This window comes from Pseudorasbora parva, chromosome 6 (assembly GCF_024679245.1).
Source record: "Pseudorasbora parva isolate DD20220531a chromosome 6, ASM2467924v1, whole genome shotgun sequence".
In the NCBI taxonomy this organism is placed as follows: Eukaryota; Metazoa; Chordata; class Actinopteri; order Cypriniformes; family Gobionidae; genus Pseudorasbora; species Pseudorasbora parva.
In genome coordinates, this window is record NC_090177.1 from 20,800,963 (window position 1) to 20,818,340 (window position 17,378).

The 17,378-nt window shown below is 38.7% G+C and overlaps 1 protein-coding gene across 5 annotated transcripts in view; it reads left to right on the plus strand.

Moving 5' to 3' along the window:
* magi3a (membrane associated guanylate kinase, WW and PDZ domain containing 3a) overlaps window positions 1-17,378 on the plus strand; it is a 173,896-nt gene that overhangs the window by 122,413 nt on the left and 34,105 nt on the right. For all 5 annotated transcript variants that reach the window (XM_067446110.1, XM_067446109.1, XM_067446105.1 and 2 more), the window contains 3 exons: window positions 10,758-10,926; window positions 16,458-16,537; window positions 17,007-17,064. In XM_067446110.1, the coding sequence (XP_067302211.1) occupies window positions 10,758-10,926; window positions 16,458-16,537; window positions 17,007-17,064 (307 nt within the window). The remainder of the gene's footprint in view (window positions 1-10,757; window positions 10,927-16,457; window positions 16,538-17,006; window positions 17,065-17,378) is intronic.

Sequence of the window (17,378 nt, forward strand, 5' to 3'; positions counted from 1 at the left end):
TAATCGGCTAATGTTTGTCTCTTATTCAGTGAAGCGACAGAGTAAAAAAATTTTGCCATTACAATTTGGTGTCAGATAGTGGGATTCCTTGGATGTGCTGTCTGGACCCCGTGAGCGGACGGTGACTGATCATCCTGGATGTTAGAGTCACAGCCTTACCCCGACAGATTGAAGGAGAAGGGCCGGCCGCTCAGGGGGGTCCGGAGGGTCCAAACACTGGAATCAGAGAAAACGAACCCGAGCTGGCAACGGGACGCTTCTGGTAAGAGACAAACTTAAAATTCTGAGGAATTTTAATGTGTTTAAATAAGCTTAATTTGAGAATTTGGTTTAAGAAAAGAGAAAACTTTTATGGTAAAAGAGATAACCATAGTGGGGGTCTGATTCTGTGATCACCGTGATTAAGATATTCTGAGAGAACTGAGATCATGGAACATGGTCAAGAAGTTTGGGAGAACTGAGACCACGCAGGTGGTTAAGAAAATCGGGAGAATTGAAATCATGCCAGTGGTTAAGATATTTCTGGGTGGATTGAGATCATGGAACGTGACTGAGACATCAAGAAGAAATTGAAATCACATAGAGGGCGCTTGGAAAAGTGTCCGACTCTTCTGTGAAGATCAGATCTGTATGAGACGTCCTACAGATTAATAGCGTGCACATGAAAGATCAGAGACAGACTGCCAATATGGGGAAATACTAAAGCAAGCTAGCAGAATATACATCGGTATTTTGACAAATGAGAAATTATACAGAGTTATTTTTTTTTTGCCATTACATTAGCTAACTACTTTTCCAAAAGGGTAGCTTCTGTGTAGCATAGCTACTTTAACAAATTATGACTAGCTTATAGTTTGGCATGTTAGTTTCGAAGTAACTTCCCCAACACTGCTCATGTCAGAGATGGGCATAAATACATGGAAATGTATTTAAAATACAAATACAAAATACTGTGAGGAAAAATGTATTTAAATACAAATAAAAAATACTGTGAGGAAAAATGTATTTAAATACAAATACAGTATTTTGTATTTTGAAAATACACCAAATACATGTGAAATTGGCAATTCAGTGAAGGTATCCATATTAGGCTGTAATCTATCTGGGCCTATTCTGAATGCCAAAAAGCATTTAGATGTGTGCTACTGCTTAGAAACTTTCGTTTTCAATTTGAATTTGAATTTCCTTTAGCGGCAGTTATACGACAATTCACCATGACGTCGCAACAGTAATAAACGTTCTTCCGGGTGGCAAAAGCCGAAGCGTTCCTATGGCAACGCTAGTATTCAGACATAGTTAACATGATTATTGAGGGACCGATTAATTAATTCAGGAGATAGCAATACATGAAATGCCTAACCTTGGTCTAGTAGATGTAGCGCTAGTCTAATACCACAATTTTTAAATGAGCCTCAGCCTACCAGTGAGTAGTTATTTTAGTGACTGTTGCTGTTTGAATTACAATATGTTAGGCTATCGTAGATGGTCTATTTCCCTGTTCTCTGCTTTTCAACAAATCCTTTGCACACATTTTTTCTTTATTTTTTGTATCTGAAGCTATAGCAGCAACATTGAAAGTTCCGCTGTCTGTGTTTAACACGAAACCTTGTGTGATTGCGGCCGGCGGTGCAGTCATGCTGTTTCCCAGCTGATTTGATGCAATGATCCACTTTAATGACTCGTGGCATCTGCAATATCTTACAAACTCCCGATGTTAAAATATGTTATATTTATAATTTTATATGGAACTAATCACTACACCTGTTAGCAGTCATGTAAACATCCATTATTGATATAAAATAGCCGAAATCACATGAACAATCACACAAAAACCTTATTCCATAGTTATCGTGTGTTTATTAGCTTCTTAGTTCACGCGTAGAAATTTAGAATAGGCCCGTTCGAGCCAGAATGAGGAAATGTCCGAGACAGTAGGAGAGAGGTCTGCGCATGTTTTAACTCTTTTATATCGAATAATTCCGTGAGAAATGAATAGAAATGGTATTCTGTATGACGAAATATTTTGCAAACGTGATATGTCAATATTTCTCCAAATATGAGGACTTTTAAACTAAGAGCTAAACTGAAAGCTGTTCTTTGCGATCTCTGTGAACACAAATGAGCCAGTGAAGACGAGAGAATAAAGTGCGTCTGATAATCTATTCAAAATATCGTTCATAACGGATCGATAATAATGCACTCCTGACATAAATTAAGAATTGAATGTCACTGCAACCCAGTTTTATCATAAACAGTGTTCAAATATCAAAGCTGGAGTCTTTAATCTTTCTGATGATACTGAGTTTGTCCAGATAATGTGTGATGAGCAGTGAATGTTGAACAATAGTAATCTGAGGCCGTATGATCTTTGAATCGTAAGGGGTTAAAAGAGATCTAAAGTTTACTAATATTAGTCTCGAAATTCCCCAGCTGAAGATAATTATGCTCTGCTATGATTTTGTAGATGGACCATTTTGAGAATACTTCTCTGTAGCGCCACTTTTGACGACGTCCACTCGCTTTAGCCTCCTCACCCACAGGTTTTGCTGCATATATTTACTTCTTTCTGAATGAAATCGATAAAATCCTACACCTTTTCCTGTATATCTGATGGCGCAACCCCAAACACAACACGTTTTCGTCATAGTTTCAACTTTAAACAACAGCAATGTTCGTAACTATGTTACTATTTACAGTAGCCGGCTGATCTCTTCAGTTTGTCAGTAGAAGCCGCTCGCGTTCTGCCACCCGGAAGTATCTTGAGGCGATTGTTTACAAACATTCTGAAATGGTCTATAATAACACAAATTACGTCAATAACTCATTTACCCTCACTTCTTTTTCCACTCCAACATTCCAATTATTCTTGCCCACTAAAAGCTGCACAGATATATGTGCTTACCCCGATAGGCCTATCTATGTAAATGATTTAGAAAAAGTTCCATCGATTCACATTTTATATTATTGCTACGAATCTACGATATGTATTGTCATATGATATCACTCATCCCTAACATGCAGTAACGTTAATACTTCAAACACATTTGACAAGCTACTTTAATCAACAAGTAGAATTGACCATGACATCCTCACCTTATTCCAACAATTTTGTAAAGTTGCCGATCCAAGGCTGGGTTGTACTAGTCTAGAAATCTAGACGCACCCTAGCGGCAGCAAATCTAATCTGCCACGAGTGCCGTCTAGCAACTCTCAATACACTTCTGAGCTGTAAAAACCAAACTCTGGTCGGGCCAATCACATCGTGTATAGAGTCGGTGGGCGGGGCTTAACATAATGACGGCCGAGTTGCGTTTGCGTGCTTCTAGTAAACACAGAAACTGGCGAACGGCGGTCTTTCAAATCAGCTTTGGCCGTATCTCTGGAAGACTTGAGTTAAGCTTTTCTCTGAGAAAAGAACAAAGAACGGCACTGAAGTCATTCTTAAGAAGGGAAGATGTGTTCGGAGTTTAGCCGACCGGATACGGCGAATATTTAATCTATCAATGAGCTCCGCTTCACGTTGCTCTGGTTGGTTGTAGCGCTATCCTATCGCGTGCAGAGGGAGTTTGAAAGACAACCGTTTATCCGCCCCTCAGATTGAGCTGTCAATGGTGAGTTTCCAGACCAAACATCTTGATGTGGGTCTGGCTTGTCAGGCTAGGGTTGTACAGCTGCGGCTCACCTGAATGAATGTTGGGGGGAGGGGCGTGTCTGGTCTGAACTAGTAGATGCATGAAAACAGCTCCTGATAAAGAGGTTGCCTGGCTCAAAGTATTTTGAGTATTTTGAAAATACAAAAATACTCATCTTAAATGTATTTAAATACAAATTACATTCGATTTTTTCAAAGGCTTTAAAATACAAAATACAAAATAGTATTTTGTATTTCAAATACGTATTTTAAATACATGTATTTGAAATACTGCCCATCCCTGGCTCATGTAATGTTTAAGCATTAAGGTATGGTTTATATTTTCAAACCTGTGCGATGCACTGTGTTGGCAGCTTGTCTTTTAGGCTTTCATTGAAAGTGTATTACTGTAAATGTGTTTTACTTCATTTTTGCAAGCTGAACTACTTTGCTTTCAGTAGTAATCGACAGGAGGACACATGCTGTCAATAGAGCTTAAGTTGTTATGGGCAGATTCGATTGTGTTCCCTGTGAGAGCAATATGAAGAGCTTTACAGAGGGGCCCTTGGATGTGCAGTCAGTTGTAAAGAGTAGAGCTCTGTGTTACTAAGGGATGGTGTGACTACACTCTAAAAATGACACAGAAGCATTCACTGGGATGGTACTCTTTAAAAAGATTTTAATATGTTCTATTTAGATACTAATATGTAAACCTTAAGTACTAATTATGCACCCATCAGGGGTAAATAAGGTTACAAAGGCCCAGTGATTTTTTTCCCCAGAGTTTGTGTATTGTTTTCCACTCATGCTGCTTCCTGTCATTCAGGAAGTCAGTTATCCTCTGTTGATCATGTCCGTAATAAGCTGTCATGTAATTATATAATGCATCAAGCTAAAGTTCACAAAAAGGATGAAAAATAATGGAGACAGTAATTTAAGTAATTGTCATTGGGGAGATTATATGTGTGAGGTGATGTTAGATAAATGCACAGTGTCTGTTCAGTTGTTCTCGCTGTGTGCAAAAACAAGCAAATCTCGTGGAGTTGTCTGATTTGCAAAACATGACTCTATGAACTGACAATTCTTTTTAATGAATCAGTCGGAAAGATTTGCGAAATGACCTCACATTTACTTTACCTTGAATCAGAATGAGTCTTTGGTTATCTTTGATTCAAATTATGACCAGAACTTTAGGTTTATTAGAGTGTATTTAATTGTTTGGCCAACTTTTACTATATATTTTATTCAAGAATAGCAGTGGTCGGTGGTGTTGTCTGATTTTCAAGAAATGACTCTTATGAACTGATTAGATTAAATGATTTGGTTAAAAATATTCACAAAATGCAAGCTCAAGGAATTCAGCTATTTGAATCAGACTCAAAGTGAATTGTTCTGAAGGTTTATTGTGTTTATAACTGGTTTCCTCACTGAATCGGAGTCATTGTTCGGTTTGCTTTTATTCGGACTTGTGAACAGAGAGACATTAATGTAATTTAGGTTCAGTATACTGTGCATTCAATGTATAGGCCTTTTTTATTTTATAACATTTATTTTTATTTTTAATCAGTGAGCGTGTATATATATATATATATATATATATATATATATATATATATATATATATATATATATATATATATATATATATATATATATATATGCTGTATGTATATATCTTACCTCAGAATCATATATACCCATTAATACCTGTTGCTAGAGCCATGCTTTTTGGGTCAATTTCTGGACCATGATTACTTTTTTTGTAAAACTCTTTTCACAATACATTTCATTTGCATGATTCTACATTACAGTTTGGTAACATCACAGTTGTCCATGTAATGGCCATAGTATGTCAGAAATGTACAGTTCTAAGATAATACAAATCATGCAGAGCTAACATCATGTATACATTTAGGCAGAAACAATGATCTCATTAAAGCAGTTATTACAAATTGTTATCATAATGATTACAATATATAGAAAATTTGTCAGCTATGCATGTTGGTTCAGAGTTGGCATCAACTGAAGTCCTAGCAGGGGTTGGCGTCATCTCTTGACAGGTGTTGGGTCATCTGAAAAACTGGTGTAATCTCTAGTTACCTATAGACAGAAAAGCAAAAGGGAATAATTAGCATAAAGCTGCTGTTCATAACATTTCAAGCAAAAGATAATGTTCAAGATAAATCAAGTGCATTTCATCTGATATAACTGGAGTACAATGGAGATTTATTATGTCAATACTTGGCTAAAGAGATGTCTTTAATTTAAATTTAAAGGCACAATATATATTAGATTTTTGCATTAGAATATCCAAAAACCACTAACACTGACAGTGCTATATATTTTGTTCACTTTTGTACTTGCTTTATCCAAAATGTTTACAAAAATGTTCAAATCCAGAGACGTCCCTCATTGCTTTCTATCTTCTTTTTATTCTCGTTTTCCCTGTAGAAACCACAGCAACACAGTGAGTCTAAAATAAAAATGTGGAAGTAGCATTTGTAGAGTCTAGCATGCCACTCTGTTGCTTTTCACACAGTCATCTTGTACCACAATTATAACGGTTTGCAGCAGGTTCCATCACAAAAGATAACTCTGTGACAAAAGAAACGTAAATGTACCGGTGAATCAAATGACCCAGTGGTGAAAATGGCAATGGTTTCTTTTACTCTCAGCCTCAGACCTCATGCCCACTGACCACTGGCTGAACGTCTTGCATATGCAAATGGCACACTTATCTGGAAACACTTCAGGAGTGTTGAAGTCATCATCTGATAAGTTGAATTCTGGATGTCCGGGAGATGTGTGTCGTGTTTTTTAACGGCCCGCGTGGAAACAAATGCCATGATGCCAAATTCCCTCATGGAAGAAGAATGCGGCCGTGTTTACAGCTGTGTCAGTGAGCACTATCTAGGATCAACCAAATGCTGCAAACGTACGCAGTAGACTTACACAATGTTCTTGAATTAATCAGTTATAGATGCACGCTGGTCTGTTGTTTAGACTTCGACTGTACATTTTCACGCCCATAAACATGACGTGGAACAAAACAAGCGGTGATTGGTTGACCAGTGAAAGCTGCTATTGAGTCCAGACCTTATCATCAGTCTAAAGGTCTTGCTATGCGAGACTAATTTCCTTTAAACTGGGAAAGAACTTCCTTTCCTTTAAGCCCCGAGAATTATCAGGAAGGCTATTCCAGAGTTAAGGAGCCCAATGTGTACCACTAAAAGTCCTTAAATTACCTCCTTTAGTGGACTTCCTAGGTACTACCAAAAGTCGAGAGTTTCGTGACCTTAAATACCACCTTTATAACCGCTGATGGACTGCTGGAGTCATAGACTAAGCTGTTTTAGAAACTGAACAGTAGTTGAGCTTTTAAAGTGGGCCAAATGCACAGTGAGTCTCAGTTTTTTCCCACTGATTATCCAGTGGCATAAATAGACCGTATTGAGTTCAAAATGAATACGCTTATGGTTGGTATCACTTGAAGTAATGAGCATGTTAAAGGGACTGCTGTTTGCTGTGAGGCATAAAAGTGTCTCTGCACTTTTGCACACAGTAACTGCTGCGCCGCTACCTATTTCTGACTGTTGAGTACCAGTCCCTGCACTCTGTCTTCTCCCTTCTCATTAAAAAGATACCTCAGGCTTATTATTAGTCTTTTACAGTCATTTTTGTTCTGCATTAATGATTAGTATTAAGCCAAACACTGCCACCCTAATGTGCACTCCTGCCACCAACCACCATAGGGTGAAATGCTGTCACTCTTGCTTTATAAAATAATTTTTTTAGCTTAACTAGTATTTCTTACAGAGCCCTACACACACACACACACACACACACACACACACACACACACACACACACACGTTTGTCTTTGTGACATATGGGGACATTCCATAGTCGTAATGGTTTTTATACTGTACAAACCGTATTTTCTATCCCCCTACACTGCCCTTGCCCCTAAACCTACCCATCACAGGAAACATTCTGCATTTTTACTTTCTAAAAAAAAGTCATCCTGTATAATTTATAAGCAAGTGGGGACATGGCCAATGTCCTCATATTTCCCCCATTTCCTTGTAATACCTATGTCATACCCATGTCATTATACACATTTGTGTCCTCATATGTTACAAAAACATACACACACACACACACACACACACACACACACACACACACACACACACACACACACACACACACACACACACACACACATACACACACACACACACATACACATATATATATATATATATAGTAATGACAATAAGTATTAGCTACAATAATAACATCAATATTTAAAATGTCCTTTTCTCAGAGAGCTCTAGCTCTTGATTTTAAAACATAACCTACTTCCTAGAATAGTATTTCTTCTGCCAAGTTCAGGTCTGTGGGAAGACTTCTGGGGAGCTCGGTTGGAGTTCTGCTGCATTGTGCTGAAAGTAGGTAGGATTTACTGATGCTCCCTGCACAGCAAGTTTTCTTTCCCATAAATCAATGGGATAGGGAACAGCGAACACCTTCAGATTATTCACGTGCAGCCATAGTGAGCGTGAGGGGAAAAAGTGCACAAAAAATATTATATTTACAGCGCATTACCCCACTGCAGTTGCTCCCACTTTTCTGTTTGTGTTGCTATGATTGATCACCATGGGAACTGATATCCTATCCCATAATATTGGCTTCGTTTTTCTTTTCACCCTTCAGAATAGAATGAGTTTTAAACAGGTTTTCTCCTGACTGACTTTTACTAAGGATTTATAAAGAGTTTTTGTAGGCTTTATGTTTTTAAATTCATTTCACTGAAAGTCTATGTAACTGAGACCTCGCGAAAACCTCAATAAACATGCAGTATTTTTCAGAGGGTCTTTGGAGGAAATCCGAATTGTCTCACCGCTAGGACCAGGAGAGGTTTCTGGATGCACTGAGGGAGGGTTTGTTGGCCATGTTTTTCTAAGCAAATCCAGTTGGACAAGATGTCTCACAGCTGTCCTCCATTATGATTGGATAGAGCTTTGTAAACTCTCTGGCATACTGTAAGGACAAGATGCAATTGGCAACAGTATCTAACTGGACTTTGCCAAGTGCAAACTGAGACGATTTTGCAACCCAGGAGCGTGTTTGTGGTTTTCATCGATTAAATTTGCTTTACTAAAATGGCTAGCGCTGTCTTAGCAGCGAGCCTCGTGGGTTATTACTGTATGTTTGTGTGCGCTTTCTCATGGCCAGTTCTGATAGATATGCAAGGCTTGTGGGAAGCAGCCAGTTGTAAGGTCTGGATGGATGTTTTTCCATAGCCTGCATGTAGAAACAAACCATCACCGTTAGGTTCCACCATAGGCAACATCTCATCCTACTTTCAACATCTGTGTTCATCTGTTCCGGTTAAGCTGTTTTCTGCGAACACTCAAGTATGATTTCTGTTTAAAACCGTTTTTATGTTCACCACACTGTACCCTCTGTTTATCATCGAGTTCAGCTTCTTTCTCCACTCGTCCACTCGACCACAAGCATAAAAGGCTTCTTATGATATTTGCTTTTCAATGCTAGAGCTTATGTTTCTGCCTGTGTCATGAATGGTGCCGCCATGGTTACGGCACAGGAACAACAAGTGCTGATTCATCTGCCACACATGCTGGCGTCCCAGCGCCAGCCTAGAATCATTTTGATGAACGGACTTTAATCATGACTATGTCAGCAAAATCATATCAAGGCTTTTGTATGACAATATAAACACTTTTTCTATCACGTGTACAACCAGTATATCCACATCCAGAGCAATACACAAACAGAGGCATGTTTTCTTCTGTCAATGTCCCATTAAGACTATCAGCTCACTCAACTTCCATATTGGTAACACCCCTGTGCAACTATTTTCCATGTGTTTAATAGAACAAGTAATAGCTGCTATCTATTTGTTTGCAAAGAGAGCCAAACCTCCAAAACTGTGTGTCAAGATTAAGTTTTAACTATTGATTTTAAGTCTCACAGCAACGGGATCCTAAATGTAGTTGCTTTAGCTCAAATCACTTTAAAGAATGTATTTTTAAGCTATTATTCACAATATATTTACTTCTAGAGTAAGCATACACATTTAAAAGACCATTGGCTACTTTACGTTTTCATTTTAGAGTTATTTCTTTGGCATATATTTTTATAAATTTATATATACTGTATACCGTACATGTATAAAATGTTATGTACAACACCATAAAACAAATTGGGGTTAAGATTTTTTTTAAAAATGTTATTAAAAGAAACCTCTTATGCTCACCAAAGCTGCATTTATTGGATCATAAATACATACATTATATAATTTACATATATTATATTAATATATTTTAAAATATAATTTATTTCAGCGATGGCTATGCTGGATTTTCAGCATCATTACTCCATTCTTCAGTCTCACATGATCCTTCAGAGATCATAAGCTTAAATAGAACAATATAACTGTCTTTACTGTCACTTTTGCTCATTTTAATGCCTCCTTGCTGAATAAATAATCATTTATTTAAAAAGAAAAAAAACTAAAACTTACTGACCCTGAACTTTTAAATGGTTGTGCATATGTAAAATGATTTTTCTGAATATACATATACATCACTATGTATTGTTTCCTGAGAATCCAAACTATGACCCTGGCCTTGCTTCAGTAACATCATGTTTCAGGAACACGTGCACTCTAGAATAAACAAAAAGACAACTGGCTCTTTTAACTGAAGGATGGGACTTTTAAGTGCTGCATTTTCTCCCTCTTCTACTGTCTCTGCCTGTTTTCTCATGTGCAAGCAGACTGTCTGTCTCACTCACACAAAGACAAACAGACGCACATTTGTGTATGTGACAGATATCGGCTTCACGGAAGTTTTAAGCCACTCTGGCCCTGCCCGAGAGGCGGCTCTCTGATCATCAGTCCTGGCATGCAAATCTAGTGGCTCTTGTTGTCTGCTTCTCTCTCTTTCTCTCGCTCTCTGTTTCTCTCCGTCTCTTGAGAAGATTGGAAAGTTCGTTCTGCGTTGCTAGAGGGAGTTAAAGTATGTATTACTCCCCATTTTCTGTTTTCTCCCCACCTCTTTCTCACTGTCTTTCTTTTTGCTATTTCCACTAACAGAACACAAGGAGGGACCGGAGTGGAGGAAGGCTGTGCCCAGCTATACACAGTCCAGCAGCAGCATGGACTTCCGCAACTGGAACACGATGCCACGTGACGAGAGCCAGGAGTCTCTGCCCAAGAACTGGGAGATGGCCTATACGGAGACGGGCATGGTCTACTTTATAGAGTAAGTCCCGTTTGCCAAGTAGGACATGTTCCTGGACCAATATTCCAATATCAGATTTTAGGGTTTGGGATAGTGACTATGTTTGTTTGAAAACTGTAGCCCCAGTAATTAGTTTAGTTGCACTTTTTTGATTATTTAATTTAATTTCTGAAACAATAAATGAGCATAATTATGGACAATCTGCTCTTTTGTGCCTGTTGAATGCAGATTAAATACTGCACTAATTCAGAAATCAGGCGCTGAATGGAAGATGATTTTTGGTGTCAGTGCAATTTTGTGATTTGCTTGATTGTGTACATTTTGTGTTCCGGTAGAAAAGTTTTATTTTTTCTGGTAAAAAAATATATAAAAGTTTTGAGCTAAAATATAACTTTAAATAAGTCCTAATGTATTGATAGAAAATAGAAAATTCACTATCAATAGGGGTAAAATTTGGTGCCAAAAATACTGCTTCCAGTTATCCATAATGCAATGTAGTGGTGTAACTTTGTTTTAAAAAGTGGGTGAGTGCGGGAAATCATGAGAAGTCATGTTTAACGCTATTCTTCTAACTATAGCATAATGCAATATTGTCAGTCTCGGGATTCTTCACATAGATTTGCAATGGTCCAGTGGTAAAGCTATGTCCGGCTAACGTGTTCTGAGGTTCAGTTCTGGGTTTGGATTCACCATCAAAGTTTTTATTTCTCATATCTTCTGTATCAAGAGCAGGGACACATTTGTGTACATTTTATTTTGTGGTTTAACCGGAACGAATAGAGAGAGTCTGTGATGTGATGTGACGTATTTTGTGTGTGTGCGTGTGCGTGTGTGTGTGTGTGTGTGCGTGCGTCCGTGCGTGCGTGCATGCGCGTGTGCGTGTGTGTGTGTGTGTGCACGCACACGTGATTCTTTAGCTCCATCCACAGCACGTCTTCCGGAACTCAGCTTTTTTTTGGAAAGAGTCAGTACAGCTTAACTGTCTTTTATAAAGCTAATAAAACTCCAGACTTTTTGAGATATGAAGGATAAAATAACCCCTCCATCAAAATATATCAAAAGGGACAGTACAGACGTTTCAAATATTACTAAAGATTCCTATCAAAATTATTATGCGGAACAATTGTTGTATAAGAGACTTTTATAAGAGATAATTCTGTAGTTCTTTTATGCAGGTGTGTAGTGTGCATACAGTCTGAATGCAGACTGTCATCTTGGTATTTTTCATCTACTGATTCATGAATATGGGATTGTCATTTGACATGCTGCTTTTAGCTTACTATATAGAAAAGAAAGTGTTTTGTAGTAAGTTTATGGACAATGCACATGCTGTACAATGAGGAACCCACTGTGGTGTGTGTTTTTTAAACAGGGGAACAAAGAAAGATTTGTGGGTCCATCTTTTCAAATTCTGCCTATGATTTACTGTAACTGAGCCCAGATGTAGACAGCATCTCTCCAGCTAAGGGCTCGCTTAGTAAACAGGAACTCCGGAACTCTTGCAGACACATCAAGCATGAGAGACCGCTGGGAATTGAATCGGCTCTTCTCTCACATGCTGACGCCGAAGCTAGCTTACATTTTTCACAGCCTCTTCCTTTCGGTGTCCATTACCTGTGTCTGTGGTCACAGCCCTTAGCCAAGCATCTCTGCTCTATCCACCCAGATGAAGAGAGAGCCAGCGAATCAATACTTCATTCTCTGAACAATGCAAACAATCGGCTAAATGGAGCCTTCCCAGCGGGCCTTGCTTCCACACGCGTGTCTGTCTGCATGAGTCTCCGAGGATGAGCTGCACCTTGCTATGAATATTTCAGATTTTAAACACATTTGCTTTTTAAATAGACTCCTCACCCCTCCGCAGCAGACAACTAAAGTGCTTTTTGAAAAGGTCTTGCTGATGCATGCTTGCATTTTTTTTAAATGTATACAAGTGGCTTTCCACCTCCCCATTATTAAGGTTCAAGTGCCGCTTCATCAACTCCAAACTAAAAATGTTTAACTATTCTAATATCATTATCATTTACACTCACCTAAAGGATTATTAGGAACACCATACTAATACTGTGTTAGACCCCCTTTCACCTTCAGAACTGCCTTAATTCTACGTGGCATTGATTCAACAAGGTGCTGAAAGCATTCTTTAGAAATGTTGGCCCATATTGATAGGATAGCATCTTACAGTTGATGGAGATTTGTGGGATGCACATCCAGGGCACGAAGCTCCCGTTCCACCCCATCCCAAAGATGCTCTGTTGGGTTGAGATCTGTTGACTTCAATGGTGGGGGCCATTTTAGTACAGTGAACTCAGTGTCATGTTCAAGAAACCGATTTGAAATTATTCAAGGTTTGTGACATGGTGCGTTATCCTACTGGAAGTAGCCATCAGAGGACAGGTACATGGTGGTCATAAAGGGATGGACATGGTCAGAAACTGCTCAGGTAGGCAGTGGCATTTAAACAATGCCCAATTGGCACTAAGGGGCCTAAAGTGTGCCAAGAAAACATCCCCCACACCATTACACCACCTCCACCAGCCTGCACAGTGGTAACAAGGCCTGATGGATCCATGTTCTCATTTTGCTTACACCAAATTCAGACTCTACCATCTAAATGTCGAGAAATCGAGACTCATCAAATCAGGCAACATTTTTCAGTCTTCAACTGTCCAATTTTGGTGAGCTTGTGCAAATAGTAGCCTCTTTTTCCTATTTGTTATCAATAAGTCAATAAGTGGAACCCAAAAGTGGAACCCGGTGGGGTCTTCTGCTGTTGTAGCCCATCCGCCTCAAGGTTGTGCGTGTTGTGGCTTCACAAATGCTTTGCTGCATACCTCGATTGTAACGGGTGGTTATTTCAGTCAAAGTTGCTCTTCTATCAGCTTAAATCTGTCGGCCCATTCTCCTCTGACCTCTAGCATCAACAAGGCATTTTCGCCCACAGGACCTCCGCATACTGGATGCTTTTCCCTTTTCATTCCATTCTTTGTAAACCCTTAGAAATGGTTGTGCTTGAAAAGGAGGAAATACTCAGACTGGCCCGTCTGGCACCAACAACCATGCCACGTTCAAAATTGCTTCAATCACCTTTCTTTCCCATTCTGACATTCAGTTGGAGTTGAGATTTTCTTGACCAGGACCACACCTCTAAATGCATTGAAGCAACTGCCATGTGATTGGTTGATTAGATAATTGCATAAATGAGAAATTGAACAGGTGTTCCTAATAATCGTTTAGGTGAGTGTATATTATGTTATTAGGGGTGTAACGGTACGCGTATTCGTATTGAACCGTTCGGTACGGGGCTTTCGGTTCGGTACGCGGTACGCATTATGTACCGAACGGTTCTTGGACTAATTAATTAAATTTGGAAAATAAAAAAGTGTGTGAAATATAATAATATGCGTTCAACAAGGTAGCCCAATAACCAAAACGACGTAACAGCCAATGCCCCTGACACCGCCGAAGTGAAAGAAAAAAAAAAACACCAAATATGTTTTAGGCTGCTCAGTCAGGTGCTCGCTTACTCAGTAGGCTACGCGCTGAATGCTCGTCGCAAAATGGCTATTGCGTTTAACAAACCAGAAATAGAAGATCCTCCAATAACCAACAGGTCTGGTGTTTGGGTGAACTTTGGATTCTTTGTTAGCTATGATGGTGTTGGCAAGAGTGATGGATTAAAAAAAACAACGGTATGTCGCATTTGCTGATGGTAGCCTACAGCAGCGGGAATAATTCATGTCATGTCAATCAACTCATTTACGCCGACAACAAGACGATAAAAAGGAGAAACAGCCACAAACTATCCCCGCAGCATTTAGACAGACATTCCAACTTATTCAAATGGCAAAAGACATCACCGCGGCGAGTGGTCCATTTATAGCCGCGGATATGAGACCTAACGCCCGTTTCACACATACTCCGTCTGCATCGCGTGTACGGTGCGTATTTTTTTCCGTACCCATGTTAACGGATCACAACTTTCACACAGATGCGGTCCGTCAGTCCGTTCCAGGAGCGCTGCGTCTGCAGCAGTGCACGGATCGTTTTAGTACCGAGTCTATTCTTTGCTGCGCTGCGTTGCTGCATTAAAGTGATAGAACATTGTTCGCATTAAAATAAACATGTACTGACGCGAAAATCTAGTAATTTCACCACAGATGCATATCATTTAAAATATACTCTTGTTTCAAAGTCAATACATGGCTTTTTTTTCTCATGTAAAGCAACAAAACGACACCTTACCTGGCATTTAGGTAAAAAAAAAAAAGTGCCATAATGTATAGCACTCATACTTTCTTGGAGGTGAAAAGCAAAGTTCTTTTTGACCTGCAGGATTTCTTTTAAAAGTGTGTAAAAACGAAAGAAAAGACGAGAGTCGGCTGTTTTTGAATAGGCTATTGTAAGTTTCTAATTTAAAATGTTTGTGATTTAAGGCTATAAACTATGTTTAAATGTTTTGCCACTTGTATGAGCTAAATCTAAAGTATATAAATATGAATAAATGAATTTAATAAAATGTTGTTTAAATGTAATAGGCTACATAACCTGACTTCTATTAAAGAGTAAACAAAGATAATTGGAATTCTGACGAGGCATGTTCAGTAAAAACTTTTGGATTTTAAATAAAAAATAATGAATCAATGCTGTGTTTGTGGTGTGCAACAGCTAATCAGTTGCGGACTGCAAACGCAGCATATGTGAAAGCAGGGTGTGGGGCTCCTGCAACGCACACGCAACGCAACACGCACCGCACATGCTAATGTAAAGAGCTAATGTCTTATTCCTGTAACTACATAGAAGATGGGTAAAGTATAGCTCCATCATTGTTCAATGTAAAAAAAAAAAAATCATACTTTGTTAGTTTTAATAAAAAAATAATAAAAAAAGGTAATTTATCTGCCATTTTTTTCTTTTTGCTGTAGGCCTATCTAAAACATACCGAACCGTACCGAACCGAACCGTGACACCAGTGTATCGTATCGAACCGAACCGTGAATTTTGTGAACCGTTACACCCCTATATGTTATGTGTCTGCATTACATTCTGTTGCTCTATATTATATTTATTATATTTAAGCTCTGCATCAAATTATATGATAATTAAGTCATAATTATTTAGTAATAATAAAATGTAATATTTTACCATTAATAAGTCACTTTAACAAAAAGTAATATATGTATATTTATGTATGTATATATTAATAAATGCACATATCTGTAAATACTTTGGACAATCCAAATTTTCTTCACAGTCTCAATTTTAACATGTTTAAAAAAGTAACATTTTCTGTGTATTGCCAAGTGTACAAATCACTGCATTGAAAATATGATCAAAACATCTTGCCATCTGTTATCAATCATTGTGCTGTTTATTGTTGTTTCTGTCATTTTTACATTGTAACAGTGAGATATAGTCATATTGCTGTTGTTTTATGAGTGTTACACTGTTTGGCTGAGCTGCAGATGCACTCCAATTGTGTAATTAAGGGGCACGCTCAGAAGGACTACCAGGTGTTTGTTTGCTAAAGCTTCTTTCCCTCTCTTTTCTAGTCATAATACCAAGACCACGACCTGGCTCGACCCTCGACTGGCAAAGAAAGCTAAGCCTCCTGAAAAATGTGAGGATGGAGGTAAGAATAAGTTTGTACATGAATCACACAGAGGAGTAAACAGACCCTAGCTGAACTGTGAGACATTAGCCTTTCTCTCTGGCCCGTCTGACTAATGGCTCACAGGAGACATGCTGAGAGGCCATCAGTGTGTCATCTCACACAGGCAATCCCAGCACCACTTTTTGCAATGGGCATGTACGTCCATGTCAGGATGGTGGCTCCCAACAACTCACATATCATGGAAAGATAACAAGTCATTTTCCACACAGCTTACTAATACGTTCACCCCCCTCGTTTCCACTGCGCTCAGCCTTCTGATCTCTTCTCTGCCCAAACACGCGTGCAAATGCAGACAGACTTCTTGACCTACCTGGTATTAGGCGTCTCAGAAAATCACCATCTGAAAATCAGACCCCCTGGTGTCAAGCACATGGGTGATTTGCGTCTGTTCAAGCTGTCTCTGATATGCCTGTCTGATTCTCCGCAGAGCTTCCATATGGCTGGGAGAAGATTGAGGACCCACAGTATGGGACTTATTACGTGGAGTGAGTATGCTTATATCATTTATGGTCCAGTAAGAATGATGGATGACACATTTTTGTCCACAACATCTTGGTTTGCTGTACGCTGAAGTTTTCCGTTGTTCTTTTGGCTTCGTCTTTTACTTCTTTTTTTCATTACATTTCTTTTTAAATCCAGCTTTTCAGAGTATAACAACAAAAAAAGCATAAAGGGATTGTAACCAATTACAGAAGTAATCAAAAAAGTAATCATATTACTTTTTTCAAGTTGTGTGTAAAATAACGCACTACCTTTTAAATTGACAGCAAAATATCAAAGTTACTTTTTTACATTTGGG